Below are 26,453 nucleotides of genomic sequence, written 5' to 3' on the forward strand. Positions count from 1 at the left end.
ATAATGCTACAAATTCCAAATATTTCCAAATACCAATATTTTGCCGGAGTTAAAATAACTTAATAATGTATCTAATATAAGAGCCTATTGTATTTGTAACTTGAGAAATAAGCAAATAACATAACAATATTAAGCGGTAAGCATTTATAGAATTAGCGCTATGTTAAGCCTTTAAAATGCTACTTTTTATACTTTAGAAGTGATAATAATAATATACCTATATAAAATAAAAGTGTAATCAAATCAGGAATGCTATTTTTGTTAAAATTTGCACTTTATAATTGACTATATTTAATATTTTCTAGTGCTATTTAGACTTGTATTTTTTAAGGCGCTAAAATTATAAAGTACAAAGTGCTCAATATTAGGATGTACCTACTCGAATTATATGAAAATCTGAAATTAGTAATAAGTTGAAAGTAGTACTAGATAAACATAGTATATTTTAAGACTTGAAATTGTTAGTTTATTGTCGAAGACAAAGGTCTAAATTATAGACACAATGGAAATAGATAATGAGAGCCAGCTTTCTCAACTATTTAAATCATGTCTTGAACGATATTACAATGAAATATATGACAATAACCGAGAAATTGTGATATCAGAAGTTGCTAACTTGCTAAATGATGTTAGAGCTTTGCAAGTATACATTGAGAAGCTAAGTATTTTTTCAATGAATGAAGAACTAGATGATATTGCAACCGGAGATCTAAAATATTTGCTTCTACCATATCTTCTAGCTGAATGTCAAAGAATAATATTTACTTATACAATGTTAAGTGATAATACCAATCGTCAAATAGAACTTATAAAGGCTCAAAATTTGTACAATGCATTTATAGAGAGCTTGAATTATATCAAAGGAATAATACCAAAGGAATATTATGAATTCATAGGACTTTCACCTTGTGAAGATAATTGGGACAAGCATGGGGAGTTTGAAATGACTAAGAATACCAGATATATGAAAATACAGAGATTTAAAAGAATTAGTGAACTGAAAAAGCCTGTTTATAACTTTTTAAAACATGGCTTGGATAATTCAGATGAAGAAATATTAAGGTCAAATAGCATTAAGACCCTCATTTTATTTTTTTTAGAAAGTGTTGAACATGTAAGTATGTTAAAATATGAGACTGAAATTTTGAGATATGGAACAACTAACTCAAATGAAAATAATATTAGAGATCAAAAAATACCCGATGCCTATGGCGAATTCCCTAAACTTTCATCTTACAATATTGCTCCAAATATTCAATATATTACTACAGATTGTACAGATAACTGTTCTAAACATGTCAAGTTCTTTAATTTAAGGGAACTATATAGATCAAAAGTATTTGGACCAAGTCATACGCTACCTACAATAAGTATATATGATGCAGCTGATATTGAAATAAAACAAGCTATAGAGTTGGAAAAAGCAAGCTTTGAGGCCAAGAAGAACAAGGAAAATGCTCAAAAAAATATACTGTCTCAAGAATACTCTATAGAAGAAGAAAATGAGCAGATGAAACAACGACAATGGGACGACTGGAAGGATGAGAACCCAAAAGGTATTGGTAATACCAGGAAAAATGTAGGATAATATAAGCAAATGTTCTAAATTATATATTTTAACGTGAACATATCAACTTCACTTGATATTTTTAAGCTAAAAGTACTTTTTTTGTGAATACTTCGTTACCGAAATTAATGTTAGTAATAATAGCAGAATAATATGAACTAGTTAATTATATATATAATGAATCTATAAATACTATATTCTTATTGGTATATAATCTAGAAATATGTACTCAATCTAAGTTAGGGTTATGTAGATATTGCAAACTAATTTAGAATAATAGTTATAAAGAAGATCATCCCAGTAAATATAAATAACGGATACATCCCCCCCCCCTCAGATATTTCAATAATACAATAAAAAAAGGAATTATTTGGAAGTATATTTATTAGCTCGAATATATAGAGACACTGTAATCTCTTCCATTATCTGGGTTTTTTTTTGTTATCCTTATACCAGAAATTTTATTCGCTATTAGCAAATGTAATAAATCGAGTTTTTTAAGATATTTTATCACAAAATATAAGTAATCTAATTTTTATGATATATATATGTATTGAATTTATTTTATACTAGTGTTTCCTTCATTTCACAAAAAAATTCAATATTTTATTTTAAATTTAGGGTCCATAACTCTTAAAACTACTATTATAAGTTATACTTCGCAATATAATAAAAGCAAATTAAAACAAGTAATTTTTTGTTAATTTTCATCTATACCAAACTTCAAACTATAGAATGGTTTAGGAAATAGTCTACTTTATGAATCAATCAGTCTCAAGAGTATTTGAAATAATAACAAAAAGCTATCGAAGCTACTTTTTTATGTCTAAATGTAGTCATTAGAAGTAACTTATTGGTACTATTTACAATTAATAAAGCTTTTATTAGCTATCGGAAATTCAATCCAATAAATATAGATAATTAGTGTTAAGTACAATATATCAAGTTATTAATTTAGGATTTAAATAAATCTTATTATTTGGATCAAATAAGATATTATACTTTTAAAGTTGTAAGGCTATTTGTTAGAAGTAATTAAATATCATTGATATAACATCAAAAGTATTTAAATAATTAAACTACTGGTTAACCTTGTAACTTGGATCCTTAAATGCATAGTATTATAAATATATTCTGGTTAATACACAAATTCATTGTAGGTTTAAAATTGTTTAATAGTAAAGTAAGAACGTTTCAAGGTACGGTTAAAACATTACATTATAAACATTGAATAATTCAATTAGTGAACCCTGTTAGTTCTATTATTCTAATGATTGAGTTTTATATAACTTATAATTAGTAATGAAGCAATTCCCTGAAACTTTGCCTATATTTTTAGATTAGTATTAGTAACTAACACCCTTACGTAAATGTCTGAAAATATATAACCAAATCAATCAATATTTTTATTTAAATATCAATAGGATAGATAAAGTCTTTACATCTCCTTAATTAATGTAATTGGAGTACCTGATAGGATGTGAGTAGATAACTTAAATTCTAGTGACTGGTAGTTATTTCCGTTTGATCACCCCACTTGAAAGTTAAAGTTACCTGAATTAGAATAATGAAAAAACTATCTTAAAGATAAATTAATTGTGAAATAAAGCTAGATTAACAATGTGATAATGTAGTAGTTCCACTTTTTTGATAGTAATTACTGAGCTGCAGGGAGATAAATTTAACTAGGGTATTTATTACAATTATAATTGACAAATACAATATTAACAACAAAATATTGGATTATATTGTTTTATAATGAGTAATCATATAATACAGATCGGAAATATAGATACTTGTGGAAATTTCTTAGATGTAATAAGACCGGTTTCTATATAAGCACTGTTGATATCACGCATCATGAAAAGGCTCCTAGATAGGTATTGCAAAAAAAGAAAAAGAAGTCTATAAATGGATGAGAATATAAGCAAGGAAGAACTTAGAAATACATTTAATGACAACACTTCTACAGTTGATAGATTTAGAGAAGACAATGACAGTGGTATATATGAGGAACTGGATAAAGTAGAAGAAGAAGAAAGTTATGAACCATATATAAAATATCTACAAGCTTTGAGTATGTCATGGAGTAGCTGCCAAGCTTCTTCTATGTTAACAAAAGATTTAGTTACCTACGTAGTACCAAGATTTCAAGACTGTAGTACTCCAATTAAAGTCCGCATTATAATGAGCATTTTATATATTTCTGATACATTACGTGAACAATGTAAAGATGAATTTTTAAGTATTTTAAACTGTGGTGAGCTAGATAGAGATGACTGGGTAAGAAAGTTATCAAGATTATTAATTCCTTATGTACAGCGTGGTGTTGTTGATTTGGGTGAAACAGATACTGAAACTGCCTTCAAGATACTTCGATACCTTGATGAGCTTCGGAATAAGGAAGGCATAGATTATAGATTAAAACCTCCACTAGAATCAATTCATATGTGTGACCCACTGACGGACGAACCTTTTCAGACGGAATTACCTTCTTACAATATAGACTATGACAATTTTGCACCACAAAGGGATTTTGAAATGTTACTTATAGATGTTGAAAAGGATGGTATGATTAAGATAAGACAAGCAAGCATTGAGAAAAAAAGTAGGAAATAAAAGAATACTAAGTCTGTATCTTTAAGTTTTGTTTTCTCGTATCATTTGAATCTGCAATGTTCATTTATAATACTAAGTCCTTATATGTGAATAGAAACATAGACTATATATAGCACTTAAGAAATTTTTTTCCCTTGTTTCCTAAATATAATGGTTTCATATATTAAGTCTTATTTTCATTTATATGGATTAGTATTGTCTAAAGTGATGGAAGCAATGAAAAGTTATACGGTGTTTTGACCGCCAATAAGATAGCGGGTATATGATTACTTTATACACTTAGTAACCAAGAACTGCCCCCCCATGCTATTTTCCTAGAAGTCATCGCTCGACTGAAAATGGATGCATTAAGGCATATACGTATCAACATGAAATGAAATCGTATTATCGATTTATAAAACGATAAGGGAATTATATAAGGCTAAGCAAATAATTTAATTGCAAGTTAACATTGGACAGCAATTCGTGGAGTATTAATTATACATGTCTACCTCTAGTCCAATTGTTCCTCCAAGAAGCTTTTTCAAGTCCCGTGATGAATTGTGTGCTTTTGTCGCTTATAAAATGCGAAGAGCTAGTGAATTTTTCACTTTTAAATGTTCGCTTTATCAAAGGGAACTAAAACTATACCTTCCTGAACCCGTACCTAAGCATAGAAGATGGATAGACACGTTTGATTCTGATAGCATTGTACTCATACCATTCAGTAAAATTGAGAAGGAGGAAATAGAGTTGTTCCGAAAGTACAAGCCTCCAAATATGGATTTGGATAATATATTTCCTTCAGACATGCTCCAGAGATCTTTCAAGAAAAGGATATCTAATTTATTGACATCTTTAGTAAATAAGATTGTATTTTTACTTGTGCTTAAGCACGATACTTGGTATGTACATCAAGAAGCTAGAGATGGTATTAGAGAGTATTTAGTTAATAAAATATGGCCTAAACAACCTCATATGAGACTCGTATACAGGGACCATGTAACAACTTTCGTGGACACACGAATAAGGCATTTTCGTGATTCAGTAGGAAGATATTTTAGAGATTTGCAGGCAAATAGCAAGAATTGTGAAGTAGTAAGCAATATGATAGTCACAAAAAACTATGAATTGTCTGAATTACAAGATATGATCAGTCAAGCATTAGAAGAGCAGCAACGCCTAGCAGAAGAAGACCGCAGGGCTGAGTTTGTGCACTCTCCTCAAAGGACAAATAACCTAACTTTAGAAAAAAGGCAGAGAGACGATATTGGAGAATCTGCAACTCAAATAAAGAAAAATAAAGCTGTTGATTATCAAAACCAGATATCGGTATGTACTGATAATACACCAGAAAAAACAAAGCTTAAAGTGGAACTGGATGAGCAAGAAAAGATTAAAAGTATACCAAAACAAGATAAAGTTGTTGATTTCACTAATCTTGTTGGATCAAAATCAAATTTATCAGCTACTTATGGCTCTTTAGTTTCATCAACATTTATATCATCGCCTATAAGTCCTTACAATTTAGATTCTCAAGATATTGTCCACCGAAATACACAAGATTTGGAGTCTTCAATAACTAAATCATTTACTTCATCAGTATGTACTACAAATAATTCATCAGATCAGAGCACAAATAGCCCAAGTAATTCTTTAAAAGTAGCTACTCAAAATACAGTTTATAGTCCCGGAATACCTTTGTATATGTTACCAAATTATTACTGCTTACCTAGACCATATGATCCTACAAACTATACATCTCCGACTCAAACTATCCCAATTTGGTCTTCACCAACATTTATTCAACATCCTCAATCAATATTTAATCCATTCTTTAACATACAGATGCAGCAACTTATCAATGGTAATAATCCATTGTTATATAGTATTGCTCCCAACTATAATATTTCTCCAAGTGAGAATTTTACTCAGATGAACAATAACTAAAAAAATTGGATCCTATTACTTGATAAATATTATGCTGTTCCCTTGTTATTTTCAAGGATTTCATATGCACTATATAACTACTGCTGATTTTGTAGGGCAGTTTTATATTTACTGATTTATAATTTATATATTTCGCTCATTTTAAGCTTATACATTAAATAATATCAGAGTACTTGGTTATAGATTCTATATGCCAATAGATATATACTTTAATATATAAAAATTTTGCTTTTTACAATAAAGTTCATTGATCTACTAATTTATTGAATAGTCTCTTAAAAATATAACAATTGTTCTATCTTATAAAGTGACAAATAATTACTAACTAAAGCTTCACTTTAATTGCTGCAGCACTTTTTACAGATTCTTCTCCTTGATCCAGATGGTCTGTAAGAGGCCAAATAGCTGAAATGAGGGTTAAGCCTGCTTACTGGTACATCTTTCGGTTTTGAGTAGCCTTCACGTCCATTCTTGTTACATCTCTCATCTGTTTCATTGTCTCCAGATTTATATTGACTTATTTGCCTATAATCTTTATTTTCTTTCTCCCATATCTCTATTTGTTTTTCACGGATCTTTTTCATTCTTTCATCGTTATGTAATTTTGTCTTTAGCCTTTTTTTCTCCAGAAAAGTTGAGTATACTTTATAAGATATTGTAGTGCACAGCAATATTAGCAATACTATCAAGACAGTTTGTGTACATTCATTCATCTTTTTATCCTAAAGTATCTCAATAAACTTCCCATATTCTAAAGAAAGCAAGGAACCACCGCCAAGATCTACTTAGTTTCCATAGAATTAGGAGATCAGAAATATGGTTATTGATGTATCATATAATAAATCCTAATTACTAGCCTCTAATTTACATAGCTAATATAGTATTATATAAGTATATTAACAAAATAATTATATGGGATATGCTTTTAAATAAAGATATATACAGAAAATCAAGTATCAAGATACACTCTATAAGTTAAGAAGCCATACACATCTATTCAAATCCCTCCACACTTAATCCAAATATATTACTCTACTGTCTCTATACTTTTAATTTACAGAGGGGGGTCACAGGAGATATAACAATAAGTCAAGAGTCAGTATTACTAGCTTCAAACTACTTAGAGACCGCCGACTGTTAGAGTTTCTTAAGCGGGATATTTTTGTAGACAAGCTTTAAGAAGTATAAATGAGATTACGTCTACCTAGAAATGCAATTAAGCAAAGCTTTCTAGGAAAAAAGGAGGGAGCAACATATTTGGTTTAGAGTTTTGGTATAATACAGGAATTATATAAATAATAGGGAACTCACTTCTTAGTGACAATGGGTGTGTTGAGGTCAGAATTAATGTCTCACGGGACATTAGTTTTACCAAATGACAGAGCTAGAGAATTTATTGATATCCTAGGTCGAGAAGTAAATATCCAGTTTGTTGATATGAATGCTGTGACAATGAATCGTCAATATAGGAAATATATACAGCGTATTGATGAGATGGAGCGAATTCTCCGAGTATTATTTACAGAAATTGAGAAACTCCCAGAGGCAGTAGTCCATAAGGGCAACTATGAGGCCTTCCTTGATCATGATCACTTGTACCAACTTGACAAGGTGGAGGAGTCACTACAAAGCTTATATGGACAATTTATTAATTTCAGAGATAATAATTCAAGTTTAATACAACAGAAAAATGCAGCAGTGGAAGAGTGCGCAGTAGCAAAAGCTGCAACTATCTCATTTGCTCCATCCAGATTTGTTGAAGACCATGGAGATTTCTTACTTAGTAATGCAGTTGAACGAGGTGATGGTGTTGGATTATCAAAACCATTTATGAATAGTCATTCAAAACATGGAAGTATAGGTGATATGATGTTTAGTAATATAGCTGGTGTTGTTAGCCAAGATGATCAAGAAAGATTTGCTAGAGCTCTGTTTAGGGCTACAAGGGGTAATACATTTACACATTTTCAACAAATAACTGAGGATATCCCGGATTCTGCTACAGGAAAACTAATACCAAAGGTTGTATTTGTAGTATACTTTCAAGGAGCTACAACATCTGCAGTATATGATAAGATAAGTAGGATTTGTGATGCATTTGGTGTTTGTATATATCCATGGCCAACTAGCTATGAATATGCAATTCAAAGAGTAGATGAATTGAATATACTTATACAAGATAAAGAGAAGGCACTACAGGCATATGAGCAATATATATGTGATGAAATTGAGACTTTGCTTCAGCCTGTAACTACATATGGCAACTCTTTAATTGAAGAGTGGCGCTTATTCTGTATAAAGGAGAAATCTATTTATGCTACTTTGAACTTGTTCGAGGGGTCAGATATCACTTTGAGATCAGATTGTTGGTATCCCTTAGAAGAGGAAGAGAAGATTAGGAGGATTCTTATAGCTGAGAGTAGTAATCAACATGTAGGTGCATTTTTACTTTCTAGTGCCACCTCTATAAGTGATCATGGATTTCCTACTCATCATGGTGGGTCACATGATGGAGAGAGTACCTTATTTAATACACCTCCAACTTATATAAAGACCAATGAATTTACTGTAGCATTTCAAGACTTCGTTAATGCTTATGGTGTTCCAAGATATCAGGAAGTTAACCCTGCACTTTTTACTATTGTATCCTTTCCATTTTTATTTGGTGTTATGTATGGTGATGTTGGCCATGGGTTTATAGTATTATTATTTGGTTTATATTTACTATATGACTATCAACGTCTAAAGAAGGAAAATAATGAAATCCTAAATATGCTTTTAAATGGTCGCTATATGATTACACTAATGGGGTTTTTTGCAACTTACTGTGGTTTGTTATACAATGACTTCTTCTCTTTAGGACTGAATTTATTTGGATCTAGGTTCATTCAATCTAATCAAACAACTGTTGATGGTAGCCATATTTATATTCCAAATTCTTCACAAAAAACTTCATATCCATATCCCTTTGGGTTTGACCCTGCTTGGAAAGGTGCATCTAATGAGATGGTTGTCATGAATAGTTTTAAAATGAAGTTTTCTGTCATTGTAGCATTTGTACAAATGTCTCTGGGGGTTATTCTCAAAGGTATTAATTCTCTTCATTTTGGCAATTATTTAGACTTTTTTTGTGAATTCATTCCTCAAATCTTATTTATGACAGGTTTTGTTGGCTATTTAAACTTCCTCATATTTTACAAGTGGTTAACTCCTGTTATTGGATACAATAAACCATCAATTCTTAATACTCTAATTGGCCTCCAAGGTTCACTATTTGGTGCAGAAATCCAACCTCAGGACATATTCTACCCCAATCAAGCTACTGTTCAAAAAGTTATTACTCTTGTTCTTCTTATTTCTATTCCATGGATGTTCTTTCCTAAACCTATTTATCTTATTTATAAGGCTAGGAAACAAAAGAAGATTGAAGCAGCTAAAATCAATTACTCTTCAAGATCAAGTCAGAATACAGTTTTATCTGATGTATCTTCCCATTCAGAGAGGAAATTATCACATATGAGAAGGCAATCTAGTGACAGTAAAGCTGATTATGAAACTATTGAATATAATTCGGAACATGACCCAACTGAAATATTTATTCATCAACTAATCGAAACAGTGGAATTCTTGATAGGATCTATCTCAAATACTGCTTCATATCTTCGTTTATGGGCTCTTTCTTTAGCTCACAATATGTTGGCTCTCGTATTCTTTGAAAACTCCCTATTAGTGGCACTGCTTGCTAGTGGGCTTACTAAGAAATCTATACTCCTTTTTCTTACATTTATTGGTTTTGCAAGTGCCACTTTCGGCGTTATGATTTGCATGGACTCCTTAGAATGCTTTCTTCATGGACTCCGTTTACAATGGGTGGAATTTCAAAATAAATTCTTCAAGGGAGATGGGATTCTCTTTGCTCCATTTAACCACCTTAGGATTATCCTTGCTACTGAGGAGGCACTAAATAATCCCTAATAAAAGTTAAACTACATTTAACTACCTTAGATGTTAGGATAGCTCTTTCTTTTAGTAGTCTTTTTTTTATATCTGAAGATTTATAATTGCCCTGTAAATAGAACTTTTTTAACTAATTTCCAGATTCTTGCTGTTTTTGTAATTCTCTAAGTAATATTAGGATGTTATTTCTGCACTTCATACCTAGATACTAAGTCAGTCTGTCCTAGCGCCTAGTAGTTCGGAGGTTGGTGGTATTTTCACAAGCTAGAGTAGTTTCGTGGATTTTTTTTATACTGAAGTTTTAGATATTTTGAAAATGTCGGAGGTTTATCATAAGAAGTTACATCGGTATCCTTCTTCTGGGCGTAAAGCAGACAAAAAAAGTGGTAAAAGTAGAGATAAGAAGGAACGACATAATCCTAAGGTAAGTCTTCAAACTGTCAGAAAGTGACATTCTGATGTAATGATTTTATTTACCCTTTCAGGCCTTTACATTTTCTGGAGGTATAAAGAGTGTCCAGAGACGTGTTCAGAGAAGCTTAGATATTTCTTCTAAGCGTGAGAAAATTCCTGGAATTAATAAGAAAAATGTTGAAGGTGACAATCCTCCTCCCTATGTTGTCATTGTGCAAGGACCTCCTGGAGTAGGTAAATCCACTCTAATTCGTTCATTAGTAAAGCACTATACAAAATATAACTTAAATATAGTAGAGGGTCCAATTACACTAGTATCGTCTAAGAACCGTCGTTTAACAATCATTGAATGCCCTAATGATATGCATGGAATGATAGATGTAGCTAAAGTGGCTGATTTAGTACTACTACTAGTTGATGCAAGCTTTTCTTTTGAGATGGAGACTTTTGAATTTTTAAATATACTTCAAGTTCATGGGTTTCCTCGGGTAATTGGAGTATTAACACATTTAGACAAATTTAAAGATAACAAGACATTACGCAAGACGAAGAAAAAGATGAAGAATAGATTTTGGACTGAAATATATCATGGTGCGAAACTTTTTTATTTGAGTGGTATTCAAAATACACTATATAATAAGACCGAAGTTAGGAATTTAGCAAGATTCATTGCTGTCCAGAAATTTGAAAATTTATCTTGGAGAAGTTCTCACCCCTATGTCGTTGCTTTAAAAGTTGAACAAGTATTAGATAGTGAGAAGTCAGTCAATGAGGATAAAGAGGCTAATAAAAAAATTTCAATGTATTTGTATGGTCATATTAGAGGTGGTTTAATGCGACGGGGTCAAAATGTGCACTTACCTGGCTTAGGAGATTTTATTATAAATAAGATTGACAAGTACCCAGATCCTTGTCCACTTCCTGAAACTAGGATAAATAAAGATGGTCCAAATGCAGGTTTAAGGACTTTGAAGGCTAAAGAAAGAATTATATATGCACCTTATTGTGATGTTGGCAATATTCAAGTAGATTCTAATAATCTCTATATTCATATCCCAAATACAGCAACTGGATTTACTAGACGCAAGGTACTTATTGAGGATACTAGAAGCTTAGATAGTGAGAGTGAGGAGTCTACAGATAATGAGACATCAGAACAAGAATATGAAGAAGAGTATCAAGAGGACTATGAAGAAGAATATGAAGGGGAGTATCAAGAAGACTATGAAGAAGAATATCAAGATAAAGATAAAGAAAAGCAAGGTGAATTTACAGAAAGGAAAACCAGTAATAAAGGTGATGATTCATTAGATGAAGATAATATTTTATTACCAGAAGCTGTAAGATATGTACGTGATTTACAGGATGCCCATTCATTCCTTGATAAAAAGCTTGAAAATACTGAACTACGTTTATTATCATCTTCAAATAAAAATTTGGATCGAAAACTGGATTTGAAGGCTGAGGATGAAAAAGTTTCAAGTGAAGAAAATTGTATTAATTTTGACTCAAGTAACAGGAATATGGACTTAAATTTTAAGCAAAAGTCTTTAAAAGAACTCATATACTCAGATGTTAAGATCTATTTGAAAAAGAAGTTCCCACACCGAAATAAGAATTCGATCAATATAAGTGATAGAAAAGTTAAAAATCTCTTTGAAGATGAGGAAAATGAAGGAGAACCTAGTGACAATGAGTTCTCTGACTTAGGAATGAGCTCATTAATTGACACTTTTCGTGTATCGGATATTTCTCTATATCCAATTCAATTAACTAGCTTAAAGAGCTTGTCAAACTACTGGAAATCAAGCAATCTCTCAAAAATTCGATCAGAAAAATTCATCACTGGAGGGATTGGTGATAGCGAATATAAAAATGAACATTTGAATTTAGAAAATCAAAGCATTGAATATAAAAATGGAACTTCAGGTGAAATTGTAAATGAAGCCCTTAAATCTAAGTCATCGAGTTTAGCTATTGGTGAATATGTTAGAATAAAGGTTGATGGAGTTAATAGAGAATGGCTTAATTTGCGTAAAGGTATTACAGTAATTGGAACAATTTTACCAGGTGAATCTACATTTGGTTATATTAGGATGCGTGCTAAGAAACATCGATGGTACCCAAAAATTTTAAAAAGTAATGATGTGTTGACATTTAGCATTGGGTGGAGACGTTTTCAATCGCTTCCTATTTATTCTATTGAAGATAGAAATGAAACTAGACAAAGAATGCTTAAATATACTCCTGAGCATATGCACTGTATTTGCACAACATGGGGTCCAATAGTACCACCTAACTTTGGTATATTAGCTATTAGAACTTCTGAAAGAGCACCCAATTTCAGAATATCAATGACTGCCGTATCTGTTGAAATACAAGCAAAAAGTGATATAGTAAAGAAGTTAAAATTAGTTGGTGAACCGAAGAAAATATATAAACATACTGCGTTTATTGGAAATATGTTCAATAGTGATTTAGAGGTTTCAAAGTTTATTGGAGCTAAAATACAAACTATAAGTGGGATTAGAGGGCAAATAAAGAAGGCAATTGACACTAATGGGCTATTTAGGGCAACTTTTGAGGATAAAGTATTAATGTCAGATATAGTATTCTGCAAAACATGGATAACAGTAAATCCACGAGAGTTTTACAATCCAGTTATAGATCTTCCCGAATGGAGGAGATTGAGAACTCAAGCTGAATTAAGGAATGAGTTGGGACTTTCTGTACCATTTAAGTCAGATTCAATATATATTCAAAAGCAAGATCGCCCTGCTAAGAAGAGATTTAATGAAACCCCTGTACCCGTTGATATTGAAAAAGACCTACCATTTACTTCAAGAACGAAAAATAATACACCGAAACAAAAGGGATCTTTAAGTAGAGAAGTTGCAGTTATAATGAGCTCATATGAAAAACGAGTTGCAAATTTATTCCAACGACTATCTACAATTCAAAAAGAACGACAAATACAAAGGATTGAAAGAAAAAAAGTAGCTAGAGAAATCAAGATGAAAAGAAGACAGCCAATAGAGAAAATAAGAGAAGCTAAGAATGAAGAAAGGATAAAACGAAGATACGCCTTAAAGGGTATCAAGTTACAGAAACAGAGAAAAAAATTAAGGTTAGAAGAATAATTTTATAAACTAACTTCAAGAATTCTATACTCAAGATAACATTCTTTTAAACAAGAAGTGTTCAGTAATTTGTACTTTTATTAAAGATACGCATTCATCTCGTTGGTGGACTATATAAAATATATAGAAATATATATAAACATTTGTAAGCACAGTTGATACTATATGCTTCAAACTCCAATATATCTAATTTGAAAACAGTAGATTTATTTACTTTCCGCAATTTTAAGTACAGTTAAATACTCTTTCTGTTCTCTTTGCATACTTATTACGAGATTACTAATAAATGAATTTAAAAAATCAGAATATTTCTTGATACAAGGAAGTTGATGTGTATTTACATTATAATTTTCATTGCATATACTAGTTTGAATTGTATTCTTAGTACTTATTGCATCATATTCAGCCCTAATTTTTGTTAGTGTTGGGACACACCGAGGATTAAAGAACTCAACTGTAGTTGGATCAATAGGGACACATAAGCGTCCAGTTCCATGATGGATGCACATGGGTGCCTTCAATAAATGTCCAAGGTCTTTACTAACATTTGTATCAAGCCTTGGGTAACTAAATGCAAAGACTATCTCTTTTAAAGTAGTACAGTTCTTCCCATGAACTTCTTCCAAAATCTTTTTTAAAGCAAGCCAGAACTCAGTTGAAGTGAACCCTTTACAAGTGTTATTTGAAATCCAAATCTTCAATATCTGTAATACCTTACTATCATCTGAAACATGGTCTAATATCTTCTGAATATGGTCTGAATTATGATTAAAAAGATCTTGCTCTTCTATAATCCGATCAAAATACTGTATACATATAGAGTAACAACGCTCAATAAAGGGATGTAGTTTACTGTTTGAAATTGCAAACTTCAAATTCACCTTTTTTTTTCTATTATCATTTCCAGTAACAAGTGTTAGGTAGTCAACAATTGATGTGCGAGCTTCTGTAGGAATTAAACGTGCTTTAGTGTCACATACCCAGCAGTGCACCCCACGTCGTCCAGAATAGATCCACAAAACATGTCTAAAGCCAAAGTCTTCATGTAAACTAGTGTCTATAAGTTTTATAGCTAGTGCTATATAAAGCCAGCACTTATTACAAATTTTTTTATCCTTGCAGCAGGTGCGAATGTCATCATAGTCATTCATGTCAATATCAAATACTAGCTCTCTTTGGTAAGGGGTAAATCCAAGTGGTGAAATGTCTTTCTCCGCAACAGGGATATTATAAATAGCTCCAATATCAAACTTATGAGGTACTCTACTAACTAGTTCTTGTTTAAGTTGGTCAATTGTCATATAGGATTGCCATCTAAGATAAATTTCATCTTCTCCCATGTTAGATATCAGTGTCATGGAGAACTCACGATTTGGTAATAAATTTGAGGATCCAGTACCTGAAATAAATGATCACAAGATAGATAATAATGAAATAATACCATCTTTAGAATCTTATTATGGAAGCTTTGCTTATTATTAAACATATACAAGATACCACCCTATATGCATTAATTCTTAGCTTCCAGCATTAAAAAAAACTTACCTAATTCATATGACAACCACTTTGACATTATATCGAATGGATATATTCTACCTAAAGACACAGCATCAGGTGGAAATTTCCTTTACAGTTCAGTTTAAAGGATACCTTAAGTATAGTACAATTCACATAAATAACGTACTGTAAAAAAATTTCAGGTCATTCTTATCAACAATCGAGTCATCATCAAAATTTTCTAAGTCCATTCCAATAGCCTGCAGTACAAACTTATCTATCTATATTCCTATAAGCTTATGAGCTTCAAGAGTAATAAGTACTTCTCCCACTTTGCGGCGGTAAATTCTCTTTATAGTTTATCTTAGTGGGTTATCTATAAGAAGTTTACCACAACAAGAAATATGATTGAAATTTATATCCCAAAGAAAAGAAGCAAAGAGTTAAATAATGAACTAGTATTAGGTGGAATTAGTGAATTTAATTTAGAAAATATTAATGACTTGTCGAAACTGATTGAAATCAAAGACGAGATTTTAGATTTTATTGCAAAACTTGGAAAAGCAAATAGTTTAATGAAAGCTGAATATCAGGATGACCCAGATATACAACAAGCTATAGAAGAAAATGAAGAACTAATTAATAAAAAGAAAGAACTTATTAAGAGCATAGATATCAAGATATCTGAGCTTGGAGGTTACTGTTTGCAATCTGACCTAAGGATCAACAATACTATAAGTTCTCCAGTCTTAGAATCAAATAATAAAGTTAGTTTGGTTGATATAGATAATGGTTTCTTTCTATGAAAAGGTTAAGTGATCCGTGTAGCTATAGTCCAAATATATTTCTACTTTGTCTAAGGTCATAATTTTAGTATTTATATATTCAATTATAAAATAGTAAATAATGGATAATCACAAATATAATAGTAAAGCGATTTATAGCAGGCCATAGTGTCTCAATAAAATAGATCTTGGTATTGAAACAGGCTTGATAGAATAAGAAATCTGAAAGACGAGTTTCGCCAGAGGTTCTAATAAGAATTTTAGGTGGTGGGATCTGAGGATTATATAGACACTGCCAAAATTCTCGAATCTTTAGTTTATAGTTCAATATATGTGAATCTACATCACAATCATATAGATCCTCAAATTTCACATAGAATAGCTTGTTTCTATCTGTAATACATCCAAGCTTTGTAGATTTCATCACATTTCTATGATTATTATCTTTTATATCTTCTCTTATATCTACAAATTCCTTACTAAATGTTCTCAAAGACGTCTCAATTTCTGTAGAACATGAGTAAGCACAACATAAATTTAGGATCATTTCATTTTTGTCTTTTGTTTCATTTACTATTTCATTAAGTATAGCTTTTATATTCTCTGGTAAAAGATTCATGTCTCCCGATATCAGGATTTTGGCATTAAGATTATACAGCCATTGTTTCTCCTTATGAAAATTCCGATGTAGAAGTTCCATCATATTTTCGACTTCTCCTTTTCGTAGAAAGTTGTCTCTTGAGAAGATGAAGAGAGAGACATACTTAATTCCTAAACTCTTTAATAATGGTATAATATTTAATACTACTTCAGCTCCCTTCTTATGTCCATCTATTACAGATTCAAAAGAGTGGAGACGGGCATACCGACGATTTCCATCTAGTATAAATGCAACATGATTAGGGGTTAAGTTACGAAGAAATACAGAAAAACAGTATTTAACCATCTTCCACATATTTAGAAATATCATTATCTCAGTAGTTCATCATTTCAGATCTCAAGTGTAACTTCTCTCCTAGACTTTAAGAAGGCCAGGGAATTTGGCGCTATCAATGGTCCAATTAAGAAAAAAAAATGCATGATAAGTTAGCCTAGAGTAAGTGAAGATTTCCCGCCAGGAGGATTGTGAATTACAATTGTTGTTTTAATTTCACTAGATTTATCTGAGCATGTATTCAATATAGCTACTCTCATATTATGATTTTCATTTTCTGTTTTATCTTTCAAGGTACATTCAACTTTAGTTTTCTCCTTTATTAGTCTGTTATCATCCACAGTATCCCCTAAAGTAAACAAATACGAAAATATGACAATTTAAGTGGGAATTGAAATTAAGAAATCATATGTAAACTCTACAAAGTTTTGCTTGCAGTGGATTTAACATTTAGTTTCTAATTTCTCATCACTGTGTGTACTGCAGTACAAAGGGATTTTTTAAGTTCCCATCATAAAGTGTTTTTAAACTTACACAATTTCCCAGAATCCCCACCACCTGGAGGGTGATGAATTCTTGTACTTGGTTTTTTACGAAAGAAAGGATTGTCATGTGAATCTAAAATGTTTGTAATATTTTAGTTTTACAATAGAAAATAAGAGTTCGCTTATATTTTGTAAATAGAATAATTAACCTTACCCATATTCCAATAAAAATAATTATATTTTGATGAAATTGCTATATATTTAGAGATATTTGGTAAATTCACTGGACTTTATTTCTCCATTCAAGAAATACCTTAATATTTAAGTTATGTTGTAGCGGTGAAATTATAGCGCTACAAGTGGTGATACTTTAAAAGTTAGTGTCGAATCTTGTTCAAAGACGTGTACATTATATTTGGGAGTGCTAACTAAGTTAGGTCAACAACTTGGAATTTTTTAGAAGATATATTTCCTTAAGGCCTGCTTGTGAAGTCTATAACTAAAATATCACAATAATGAGGGACTTAGAGGAAGACATACAGACCAATGTAGAGCTGAAGTCAAGTGATTTCGAGGATTCTATTCAAAGATCCATGAATATCCCAAGTAAAGATTACTGTCTTAATAAAATATCTTCTAAAGATCCATATATGTTGGAAAATGCCGAATACTTCAAAAAGGAGTCCAGATGGAGGAATAAACAAAGAGTACTGATATTGTCTACAAGAGGAATTAACTTCAGACATAGGCACTTGATGGAAGACTTGAAGAAACTTTTGCCACATCACAAGGCTGAGCCTAAGTGGGAAAAGAAGCAGCCATTTTCTGAAATAATAGAGGTTTCTGAACTTCGTTCATGTAATAATATTATATTTTTGGAAGCAAGGAGACACGAAGAGCTATATATGTGGATATCGAAGTGCCCAGATGGGCCATGTGCGAAATTTCAGATATTGAATATTCATACATTAGGTGAATTACGTTTGCCAGGTAATAATCTACTAGGTTCAAGGCCTTTTTTATCATTTGATTCTAGTTTTGATATAGGTCAAGATGATAATTCTGTAAATACTCCTCAACACTTAAGAATTCCACTAAAGTTACTGAAGGAAATGTTTATTCAGATATTTGGTACACCTCGCTACCATCCGAGAAGTAAACCTTTTCATGATCATGTAATCAATTTTAGTGTTTTAGATGGAAAGATATGGTTTAGGCACTACCAGATTTCTCCAGAAACTGAATATGATCATAACATTGCTGATAAACAGGTTTTAACAGAGATAGGTCCAAGATTTGTCCTTGAGCCAATACTTATTATGGACAAATCTTTTACTGGTCAAGTGATTTATAAAAATCCAGACTATAAATCTCCAACTATGATTCGCAATTTATTGAAGGCAAGGATGGGTTCTGTATATGCCAGGAGAGTTGAAATGAAGCGTAGGAGAGTTGAATATGAAAGGAACTTGACTGATGAAATTGAAGAAAAACTTCAATCAGGTGGTTTAAATAATGAATTGAATGAGAAGATTTTGTCAAAAATAAGACAAGATCACATTTCAGACTTCGACAAAAATTGATGGTTATTAGAGATTTACTTATTTTTAGAAAAGAGGCTATGATAAGTCGAGTGGATAGTCTTATCTCACTATCTAGAACCTAAGTAGTTCATTCATACCACTTGTTATATGAACACTATTATATTTATAAGACTTATATTTTCTAGGTATGGAACTAATGTTTTGGAATTTGGTTTAAATAGTTTAAGGAACTAATTTTAAATTACTGGACAATAGAGGTCATTGTGAATGAAGATTAATTTAGACAATAAAGAGATGAATTTGATTAATATTCCAGGCAGTCTATGAGTCGTAACGTAGTATTCATACAGGAGGCAATTTAGCCTTCTTTACAAGCTATGGGGAAAGTCCCCGTGTACTTTTAAATCGAAAGGAAAACGTTAATTTGTGGTCCCTCTACATTCTTGAGTATATGAGAGGCATTAAGTTGTTGAATATTCACTCTACAAGTGACCTTGTAGAGTGAAGCTCAAGTTGGGAGCGACTTACAATTGCACATTTCACTGTGTATGAGACCATTAAGCTAATATATGACTAGTATCTAGTAAGATTTGATACAACAGAATGGGGCTTATACTTGATTTGCCTGGACTTTTAAGTAATTGTTACTGTAGAAACTAGGAAATTTAAGGTTTCTATAATAAGTTTATCAAAGTTATACAGTCTACAATTTACAATGTCCTTTTTAATTCCACGTTAATAACACTTTAATTCAACTAGACCTAAATAAATCTATAATGTTTTGAAATGTAAATTTTTTCTTTTGGCTTTGGTCCCTTAATTTTGGGAACTCTGTTGCTATACTGGGGACATCCACATTAATTTCCAAGCATCTAGGTACATTAGAACTGGTTATAGTCTGTGTTGAAAATCTAGTAGCATTATGAAAAATATTACTCCTCTGTTTAATACTTGGAATATCTCTTGTTACACTTTCATTATTCAACGCACTAATACTTTCTTCGCCGCTATTATCATCTTCAGAATTATTCTCAGTTTCACTGGTACATAAATTTATAGATTCGCTTGTTCTCGTGGTCATCCTAGATAACGAGTAATTATCTTTAGTAACCTTCTCACTCTTACCTAGTTTCATTATAGGTTGCATTGATGCAGATGATATGAATCCGTAGATCTTTGATACAAATTCATCTCTCCAGACAGTCTCTATATCGTTATGTCCTGCACCATCCACAAACCATGGTTTGTATGGTTTTTGGCAAAGATTATATAACATTTTCCCATGACTCAGTGGAATTTGTCTATCATTTGTACCATGTATAATAAATATAGGACATGTAATTTTTTGTATCTTATCAAGATTCCTAAATGCATCATACCACGGAGAAGAAATTGAGGCGCCACACAAAACTGAGACCCCGCTCTTTAAACCTGAATGAATAATTACACCGCCCAAATTACAGAAATCCTTGCTTTGGCTATGCTGAGAAGCATAATTAATAGTTGGAGCTGAACCTATAGATTGTCCATAAAGGAAAATCGAACCAAACGGTATCTTCAAAGTGTTTGTAACATATTCCACAACATTACTTATATTCTCATATATTGCCTTTTCTGAAGGTTTAAACTTAGATTGCCCATAACCACTGTAATCATATGCAATAATATTGCACTTTATTCTACTACTTAAGTCCAGCAAGTGAACAAAGACATATCCAATATCTGTAGCATTTCCATGTGAGTAAATTATTGTCCTGTTAGTTCCTGGATATTTGAAGTGGAAGCAATAATTAGAGGGTAAACTAATGAAATTAACATCAACACACTTTCTTTCTGGGACTCTATTTACAGCATCTTTCCAAATACTATTCATAGATCTATATTTTGCTTGATGCAAGTCATATAAGCTTACTTTACCATTAGGTTGCACTTTATAACCAGATGGAGATGGAGGGAAGAAAGTTACACTATTTACTAGTTGATTTCTAGCTCCTGGTATCATAGCCACACAACCTAAACAGAGAAGCAGTCCACTGGAAAAAGACGAATTTACATTTATCCCTTCAGTATCTAAATTAACTGTTTCATCATTCATTGACTTAAGTGTATACAAAAAAATTTGATATATAAAATCTACACCCGCAAATTCTTTACTAAAAATTTTCAAAATTATTTGTTTCGGAGTATCTTCCTTGTATTTTATTGAATAGCAAAAGGAAATACTTAAAAAATTCCAGGGACACCTTAAAAAAGTAAAAACTTCCCCTATTAGTACTTAAGTCATATTATGACCCTTTCCAGAGAGATCTCCAGATACATAGAAATGATACAAGACACACAAAGCCTACTTGAAAAGAGAGGATAATCCCGCCTCATTTTCCCGCCTCAAACATAAGTTAGTTAAAATTTCTCTAATTACTATTTCGGAAGATTACTTAATACAAAATTGCGTAATTTTAAGAAACGAAGAAGAAGATTTAAAGGAACTCGAAAGTGATATTTTCGTAGTTTGCAATGTGATTAATTGAGGTTTTGGCTAAGAAGAAAGCTTTCTACCGAAGTAGCATAAACTTAATGTAATAAGAAGATTTAGAAAGTAACAAAACTGGGCACTATATAGCAGAAAAGAAACAGTTTAGGCTGAGATAAATATTGAAGGCTATTTAAATAACTGGAATTTGCAGTATTGTGCAATTTGGCACCGTTTGGATGACTTTTTGAGTTTACCAATTGAAATACTGAGAATCTATCAAGGGAGTGAATCCTGCATTGACTGTACTTGATAATAAAGACGTCAAGGTAGTGCAGTGAGGAAATCTGTGGAAATAAGTCCTACATTTCAGATTTTTTATTTTATTTTATTTTATTTTATTTATTTGAAGTAGTGACCAGCATTACATACTAGGGGAACTTATTTACAATCTTCATAACTGAATAAGCCTATACTAATCCCATTGGATACAACTGTAAGTCACTAAGAAATGATTGATCCTGCATCGGCGTTCTGTGTTGGAGTTTATTTCTTAGGTGTTGGCGTTGTTAGCTCTGTTTTGTACATTCCAATAAGTCTGATGCAAGCAATGGAGTCGTATCGATTAAATGAGGTTAACAAAGATGATACTCAAGACCTCGATCAATTAAGTATTGACAACACATATTGTGTAGGCAAAACTAGTGGACTATTGAAAAGGAAAGTATTGTGCAGTGTTGTTAGTAATAAAAGAAAAGGTGACATTCTAGAAGACCAGATTAAACCTTATGTTTTGAGATACCCATTAGTTCTTGTTGAGGATCATCTGGGACAATGTAATAAGGGAAATTTTTCAGATAAGGATGCAATTGAAGACTCAATTTCTGAATCAACATGTCTATCTACTTCATCAGTAGAGTCAGCTTCATCGTGCAGTGCTATGGAGTCATCCTCACCCATAACACTCTCATCCTCTGACTTTGTCATGGATGACTTGTCTTTGGCTCTTGATATTGCAACAATACCAGAAGATCCAAGAAATGTAGCTTGGTTTAGAATGTGATTAAATGTTGATATCTATTACTACTTCTCTATATTTAAGACACTAATATATATACCCACTTCTTTAAGGTTAACTACACATATCTAAGGATTATTATCTAATTCTTTTATATTCTCTCTAGTACTTCTTATTAGATAAATTATGAATAATTTCTCATTTTCAAGTCAATGACTGAGTTGCAACTAAGCACATTACTAAGTATTCAGTTAAGCGGTGATGTGCACACAGTTTACACACACAACTACTGTAAGGTGTTTTTAAACGTGAAGTTAAAAATAAGTACGAAAAAGATGTAAGTAAAAGCTTAATTATGATACAAGAAGTATATGATGTTGAATTGGGTAATCTTGATAATGTAACTACTTCTGAAAAATCAATACATGTGGGTTTTATAAGGAAACTACTATTGAGACACAATAATAGGTAAGTCACTAGAAAATGCAAATAATAACTTCAATAATAGAGTTCTATAGCCAAGTGAATATTATATATTTACTCTACTTAGTTTGCAATGTAGAGCTATCTTAAATTCTACAGTCTTTAACTATCTTGAAGACAAAGATTTAGAAGAAATTTCCATGGTATGCAAATTATGGTTTGCAGAAGTTAATTCAGTAGAAGTGTATCAATCGAGATATCCAATTGGATTTTATAATTTTTGTGATAAGAAGAGACGCTGGATATGGAAGTGTGTTTTAGTTGGTGATGATACCTGTTCAGAAATAAATTACATCCAGGTAGATAAACAACTAGAGTCATCAAACGTAAATGAAGTATTACTAGAAAAAAATTTAATCTCATCATCCAAATATTATTCAGAAATTTTAAAGGATATTAATAGAACATATCCAAATGTTTATCAATTTAAGGCTAAGCAAAATCAAGATACTATGACTCAATTATTATGTAGAATTGCTAAATCTTTACCTCAAGTAGGCTATTGTCAGGGTATGAATTATGTTCTTGGAATTATATTGTATGTATTTAACTTTGAATTAGAATTATCATTTTCAGCTATGATGAAGTTATTGATTAACTGGGAATATCAACAAGTTTATAAAGAAGGATTTGATAAACTTCATAAAATGTGCTATACTTTTAATGTACTTGTTGAGAAATACTTACCCAGTATATATCACAATATATTTATACAATATCATATAACATCTGAATTATTTGCTATTCCTTGGTTTATTACACTATTTACATATGATTTAGCAGATACTATACATATTAAGAATGCAGTTTATATTCTAGACAACATAATGATACATGACTCTTCAAAGTCTTATAATGTTACTATTTATAAATTTGCATTATCATTATTATCAGCTATTGAATATAATATGAAATTGAAACACAAAGAAAAGAGAAATTCAGATGTTTTCATTAATTATACAGATTCACATATTGAAACAAAATATAATAATCACTACAGTCAAAATAGTATATATGAAAACCTAATAAACGGGTATGAACAAAGTGACAAAATACATGAAATGACTGATATACTACAATATATTCGAGAAGAATCAAAGTATATTTTGTCAGATATTGAATCAGTAAAATATGTCATTGAGCTCTGTAAGCAATACTCTATAACAGATGAAGATATTATACACATTCAGAGTATTTATCGGGACTATAACAATTTTATTAATATATATGAATCAAATTATAACAATCAAGATAATTATGGGATATTTCAATATATTTTATCTGATCTTGAATGGTTCAAATCATACTCTTTTCATCCCTTCTTCAATATTTCAAGCTAATATGTACTATAATCTATACTTTCTCTAATTAACAAATTATAGTGTACTAAATATAAAGATCTTGGGGGATTTCAAAGCAGAATAAAAAGAGAACTGAAAAATTCCTAATAAAAGTAATTTGATAAATGTATTTAACTGTGCCAGACAGTTTCACTATTCACAGCATTCTTAAATAAATGTTCAAAACTCCCAATCAAAATACTTATTCCTTCTTACTAAAGGTTTAATGTTTATAAACAGGGAGATTTATATTCCTTCAAATATATGTATCTATAAATCTTTGATATTTCCCACCTGCCTTAATGCCTAAGTATTTATTATCTACTTTTAGTTAACTAGCGCCCCTAAAAACTTGTAAGTATACTGTGGCCATTGGACAAATGCTTGTGAGCCTTATATATATTGTCAAACTATATGAACTCTTAGACCACACTTTTCTTCGTAATTTAACAAAATGAGACTTACAAATTCATCTTCACCTTTTTCCTCTATGATGAATTTTACTTTTTTTGATAATTCAAATAATATAAACCAAAGCCAAGAACTAGAAAGACAAGAGAAACATAAAATATGGAAAGAGAATACTTCACTTTTATATGACAATATAATGACACACATAATGGAATGGCCATCACTAACAATAGAATGGATGAAAGCTATCGATAGTGAAATGGATGAGGAGACTGAAGATGTGATTTATAACGATAAACAAGATTCTAGTAGATCTGAGGAAATAATCAAAAATTCTATACTACTAGGAACTCATACGTCTGGCAATGATCAAGATTACATTATAATAATGGATGTATTTCAATCTGCACTATCACTTCCGCCTGAGCAAAGAGTATTTGAGACTCATAAAGACTTTGCAGGTTTCTCCCAAGGACTAAAAGTGAGTCAAAATCCTCTGTTTAAACAAAGATTCCTAATACCGCATGAAGGAGAGGTTAATAGAGTTCTTCATATGCCTACAAATACCAGTATAATAGCTTCCAAAGCAATAAATGGAAATGTAAATGTTTATAATTTAAGTAATTACATTGAACAAGAAAATACTTTAGATGTTCTTCAATTATTACATAAAAGTGGAGGTCCTGAAATTTTGGATAAAAATCCTGCAATTGTTCTATCAGGTCATGAGTTAGAAGGATGGGCATTGAATTGGAGTATGACCAAGAATGGATATTTGGCAAGTGGTTCTGATGATGAAATTATATGTGTATGGGATATATCATCAAACATTAATAGTTCTAAAACTTTATCTCCTCTTATCATGCTAAAAGGACATCAAAAAAGTGTCCAGGATTTAATTTGGCATCCATCAAATGAAAATATACTATTATCTGTAGGGGATGATGGACAAATAATATTATGGGATATTAGAGAATCTTCATTTCCTTGTTGCTCTGCAATTGTAGCTGCTGATGAAAATATGAGACAATTAAGTCAGAGAGATGGAGCTGAGAATACAACAAAGTTATCTGTGGTAGCTTCTATTATAAATAGTAGCAGTTGTTCATACTCTTTTAGTAAATATGGAAGTTCTAGTATAAACAATTTAAATACTATAACAATTAACCCATTTCAAACAAATATTATTGCTGTTGGAGGGAGCGATCCTACCATTGGAATATTTGATATAAGAAACCTACAAAAAAGATTACATTCAATGCATGGTCATAATGGTCAAATTAATCGACTACATTTCTTAATAGAAGATGAGGGACTTCTGGCATCTGCATCTTCAGATATGACTATATCAGTAAGTTTATAAGCGTAAGAATAATTGGAGAATTAGACACTGAAAATATACGGCAAATAGATGAGTAAAAATTTTATTTACTATAGCAATAAAGTATAAGTTATTATACAAATTCTATTGTTAGTAATAAATTAAGTTTAATATTGCCTATATATATATATATAGCGTCTATATCTCCATTTTTATCATATCTCGTACTCTTTAAATAATACCTTCTTAATTTCCTTCAGATTTGGGACTTAAAAAAAATTGGTATGGAACAACGTTTAGATGAAATAGAAGATGGAGTACCTGAATTAGTTTTTACTCACAGTGGTCATACATCTCCAATTAGCGATTTCTCATGTATGCTTATAGATAATTTCTCAACTACGAGCTTTGTCAGTGTAAGCGAAGATAATTATCTCCATATTTGGAATCCAAGTGAAACTATTTTTTTTTCTGATGATGAAGATGAGGAGTTCGAAAGGATAAAGAATATACAAGTTGAGTAAGAATTTAAGAACAAG

At 31.2% G+C, this 26,453-nt stretch overlaps 15 protein-coding genes across 15 annotated transcripts, besides 5 other annotated features; 10 read left to right on the plus strand and 5 right to left on the minus strand.

The window, feature by feature from the left end:
• Positions 1–502: 502 nt before the first annotated feature.
• Positions 503–1,588, plus strand: CMU_028540 (uncharacterized protein; the record flags this gene model as incomplete). The annotated part of the gene is made up of 1 exon (XM_002142093.1): positions 503–1,588. The coding sequence occupies one exon, from the start codon at positions 503–505 to the stop codon at positions 1,586–1,588; it is 1,086 nt and encodes a 361-aa protein (XP_002142129.1).
• Positions 1,589–2,157: 569 nt separating this feature from the next.
• Positions 2,158–2,187: a sequence feature (AT_rich).
• Positions 2,188–3,478: 1,291 nt separating this feature from the next.
• CMU_028550 (uncharacterized protein) lies at positions 3,479–4,186 on the plus strand (the record flags this gene model as incomplete). Its single annotated transcript, XM_002142094.1, has 1 exon — positions 3,479–4,186. One exon carries the CDS (start codon positions 3,479–3,481, stop codon positions 4,184–4,186), a length of 708 nt encoding a protein of 235 aa, XP_002142130.1.
• Positions 4,187–4,669: 483 nt separating this feature from the next.
• On the plus strand, positions 4,670–6,115 carry CMU_028560 (uncharacterized protein; the record flags this gene model as incomplete). The annotated part of the gene is made up of 1 exon (XM_002142095.1): positions 4,670–6,115. The coding sequence occupies one exon, from the start codon at positions 4,670–4,672 to the stop codon at positions 6,113–6,115; it is 1,446 nt and encodes a 481-aa protein (XP_002142131.1).
• A 338-nt stretch (positions 6,116–6,453) lies between these two features.
• Positions 6,454–6,828, minus strand: CMU_028570 (uncharacterized protein; the record flags this gene model as incomplete). The annotated part of the gene is made up of 1 exon (XM_002142096.1): positions 6,454–6,828. One exon carries the CDS (start codon positions 6,826–6,828, stop codon positions 6,454–6,456), a length of 375 nt encoding a protein of 124 aa, XP_002142132.1.
• Positions 6,829–7,438: 610 nt separating this feature from the next.
• On the plus strand, positions 7,439–10,090 carry CMU_028580 (vacuolar proton translocating ATPase subunit A, putative; the record flags this gene model as incomplete). Its single annotated transcript, XM_002142097.1, has 1 exon — positions 7,439–10,090. The coding sequence occupies one exon, from the start codon at positions 7,439–7,441 to the stop codon at positions 10,088–10,090; it is 2,652 nt and encodes an 883-aa protein (XP_002142133.1).
• Positions 10,091–10,388: 298 nt separating this feature from the next.
• Positions 10,389–13,626, plus strand: CMU_028590 (uncharacterized protein; the record flags this gene model as incomplete). The annotated part of the gene is made up of 2 exons (XM_002142098.1): positions 10,389–10,511; positions 10,558–13,626. 2 exons carry the CDS (start codon positions 10,389–10,391, stop codon positions 13,624–13,626), a joined length of 3,192 nt encoding a protein of 1,063 aa, XP_002142134.1.
• Positions 11,640–11,754: a sequence feature (GA-rich).
• A 111-nt stretch (positions 13,627–13,737) lies between the features above and the next one.
• Positions 13,738–13,766: a sequence feature (AT_rich).
• A 66-nt stretch (positions 13,767–13,832) lies between these two features.
• CMU_028600 (DNA primase small subunit, putative) lies at positions 13,833–15,374 on the minus strand (the record flags this gene model as incomplete). Its single annotated transcript, XM_002142099.1, has 3 exons — positions 13,833–15,025; positions 15,172–15,222; positions 15,311–15,374. 3 exons carry the CDS (start codon positions 15,372–15,374, stop codon positions 13,833–13,835), a joined length of 1,308 nt encoding a protein of 435 aa, XP_002142135.1.
• A 153-nt stretch (positions 15,375–15,527) lies between these two features.
• Positions 15,528–15,929, plus strand: CMU_028610 (uncharacterized protein; the record flags this gene model as incomplete). The annotated part of the gene is made up of 1 exon (XM_002142100.1): positions 15,528–15,929. The coding sequence occupies one exon, from the start codon at positions 15,528–15,530 to the stop codon at positions 15,927–15,929; it is 402 nt and encodes a 133-aa protein (XP_002142136.1).
• A 58-nt stretch (positions 15,930–15,987) lies between these two features.
• Positions 15,988–16,031: a sequence feature (AT_rich).
• Positions 16,009–16,863, minus strand: CMU_028620 (dehydrodolichyl diphosphate synthase protein, putative; the record flags this gene model as incomplete). Its single annotated transcript, XM_002142101.1, has 1 exon — positions 16,009–16,863. One exon carries the CDS (start codon positions 16,861–16,863, stop codon positions 16,009–16,011), a length of 855 nt encoding a protein of 284 aa, XP_002142137.1.
• Positions 16,864–16,994: 131 nt separating this feature from the next.
• Positions 16,995–17,292, minus strand: CMU_028630 (uncharacterized protein; the record flags this gene model as incomplete). Its single annotated transcript, XM_002142102.1, has 2 exons — positions 16,995–17,191; positions 17,265–17,292. The coding sequence occupies 2 exons, from the start codon at positions 17,290–17,292 to the stop codon at positions 16,995–16,997; spliced, it is 225 nt and encodes a 74-aa protein (XP_002142138.1).
• Positions 17,293–17,842: 550 nt separating this feature from the next.
• CMU_028640 (ribosome biogenesis protein BRX1, putative) lies at positions 17,843–18,910 on the plus strand (the record flags this gene model as incomplete). Its single annotated transcript, XM_002142103.1, has 1 exon — positions 17,843–18,910. One exon carries the CDS (start codon positions 17,843–17,845, stop codon positions 18,908–18,910), a length of 1,068 nt encoding a protein of 355 aa, XP_002142139.1.
• A 712-nt stretch (positions 18,911–19,622) lies between these two features.
• Positions 19,623–20,966, minus strand: CMU_028650 (uncharacterized protein; the record flags this gene model as incomplete). Its single annotated transcript, XM_002142104.1, has 1 exon — positions 19,623–20,966. One exon carries the CDS (start codon positions 20,964–20,966, stop codon positions 19,623–19,625), a length of 1,344 nt encoding a protein of 447 aa, XP_002142140.1.
• Positions 20,967–21,717: 751 nt separating this feature from the next.
• Positions 21,718–21,745: a microsatellite.
• Positions 21,746–21,852: 107 nt separating this feature from the next.
• CMU_028660 (uncharacterized protein) lies at positions 21,853–22,404 on the plus strand (the record flags this gene model as incomplete). Its single annotated transcript, XM_002142105.1, has 1 exon — positions 21,853–22,404. The coding sequence occupies one exon, from the start codon at positions 21,853–21,855 to the stop codon at positions 22,402–22,404; it is 552 nt and encodes a 183-aa protein (XP_002142141.1).
• A 310-nt stretch (positions 22,405–22,714) lies between these two features.
• On the plus strand, positions 22,715–24,182 carry CMU_028670 (TBC domain-containing protein; the record flags this gene model as incomplete). Its single annotated transcript, XM_002142106.1, has 2 exons — positions 22,715–22,827; positions 22,910–24,182. 2 exons carry the CDS (start codon positions 22,715–22,717, stop codon positions 24,180–24,182), a joined length of 1,386 nt encoding a protein of 461 aa, XP_002142142.1.
• A 454-nt stretch (positions 24,183–24,636) lies between these two features.
• On the plus strand, positions 24,637–26,438 carry CMU_028680 (uncharacterized protein; the record flags this gene model as incomplete). Its single annotated transcript, XM_002142107.1, has 2 exons — positions 24,637–25,944; positions 26,175–26,438. 2 exons carry the CDS (start codon positions 24,637–24,639, stop codon positions 26,436–26,438), a joined length of 1,572 nt encoding a protein of 523 aa, XP_002142143.1.
• Positions 26,439–26,453: the final 15 nt, after the last annotated feature.

This window comes from Cryptosporidium muris, genomic scaffold (assembly GCF_000006515.1).
Source record: "Cryptosporidium muris RN66 scf_1106632353989 genomic scaffold, whole genome shotgun sequence".
NCBI lineage: Eukaryota > Apicomplexa > Conoidasida > Eucoccidiorida > Cryptosporidiidae > Cryptosporidium > Cryptosporidium muris.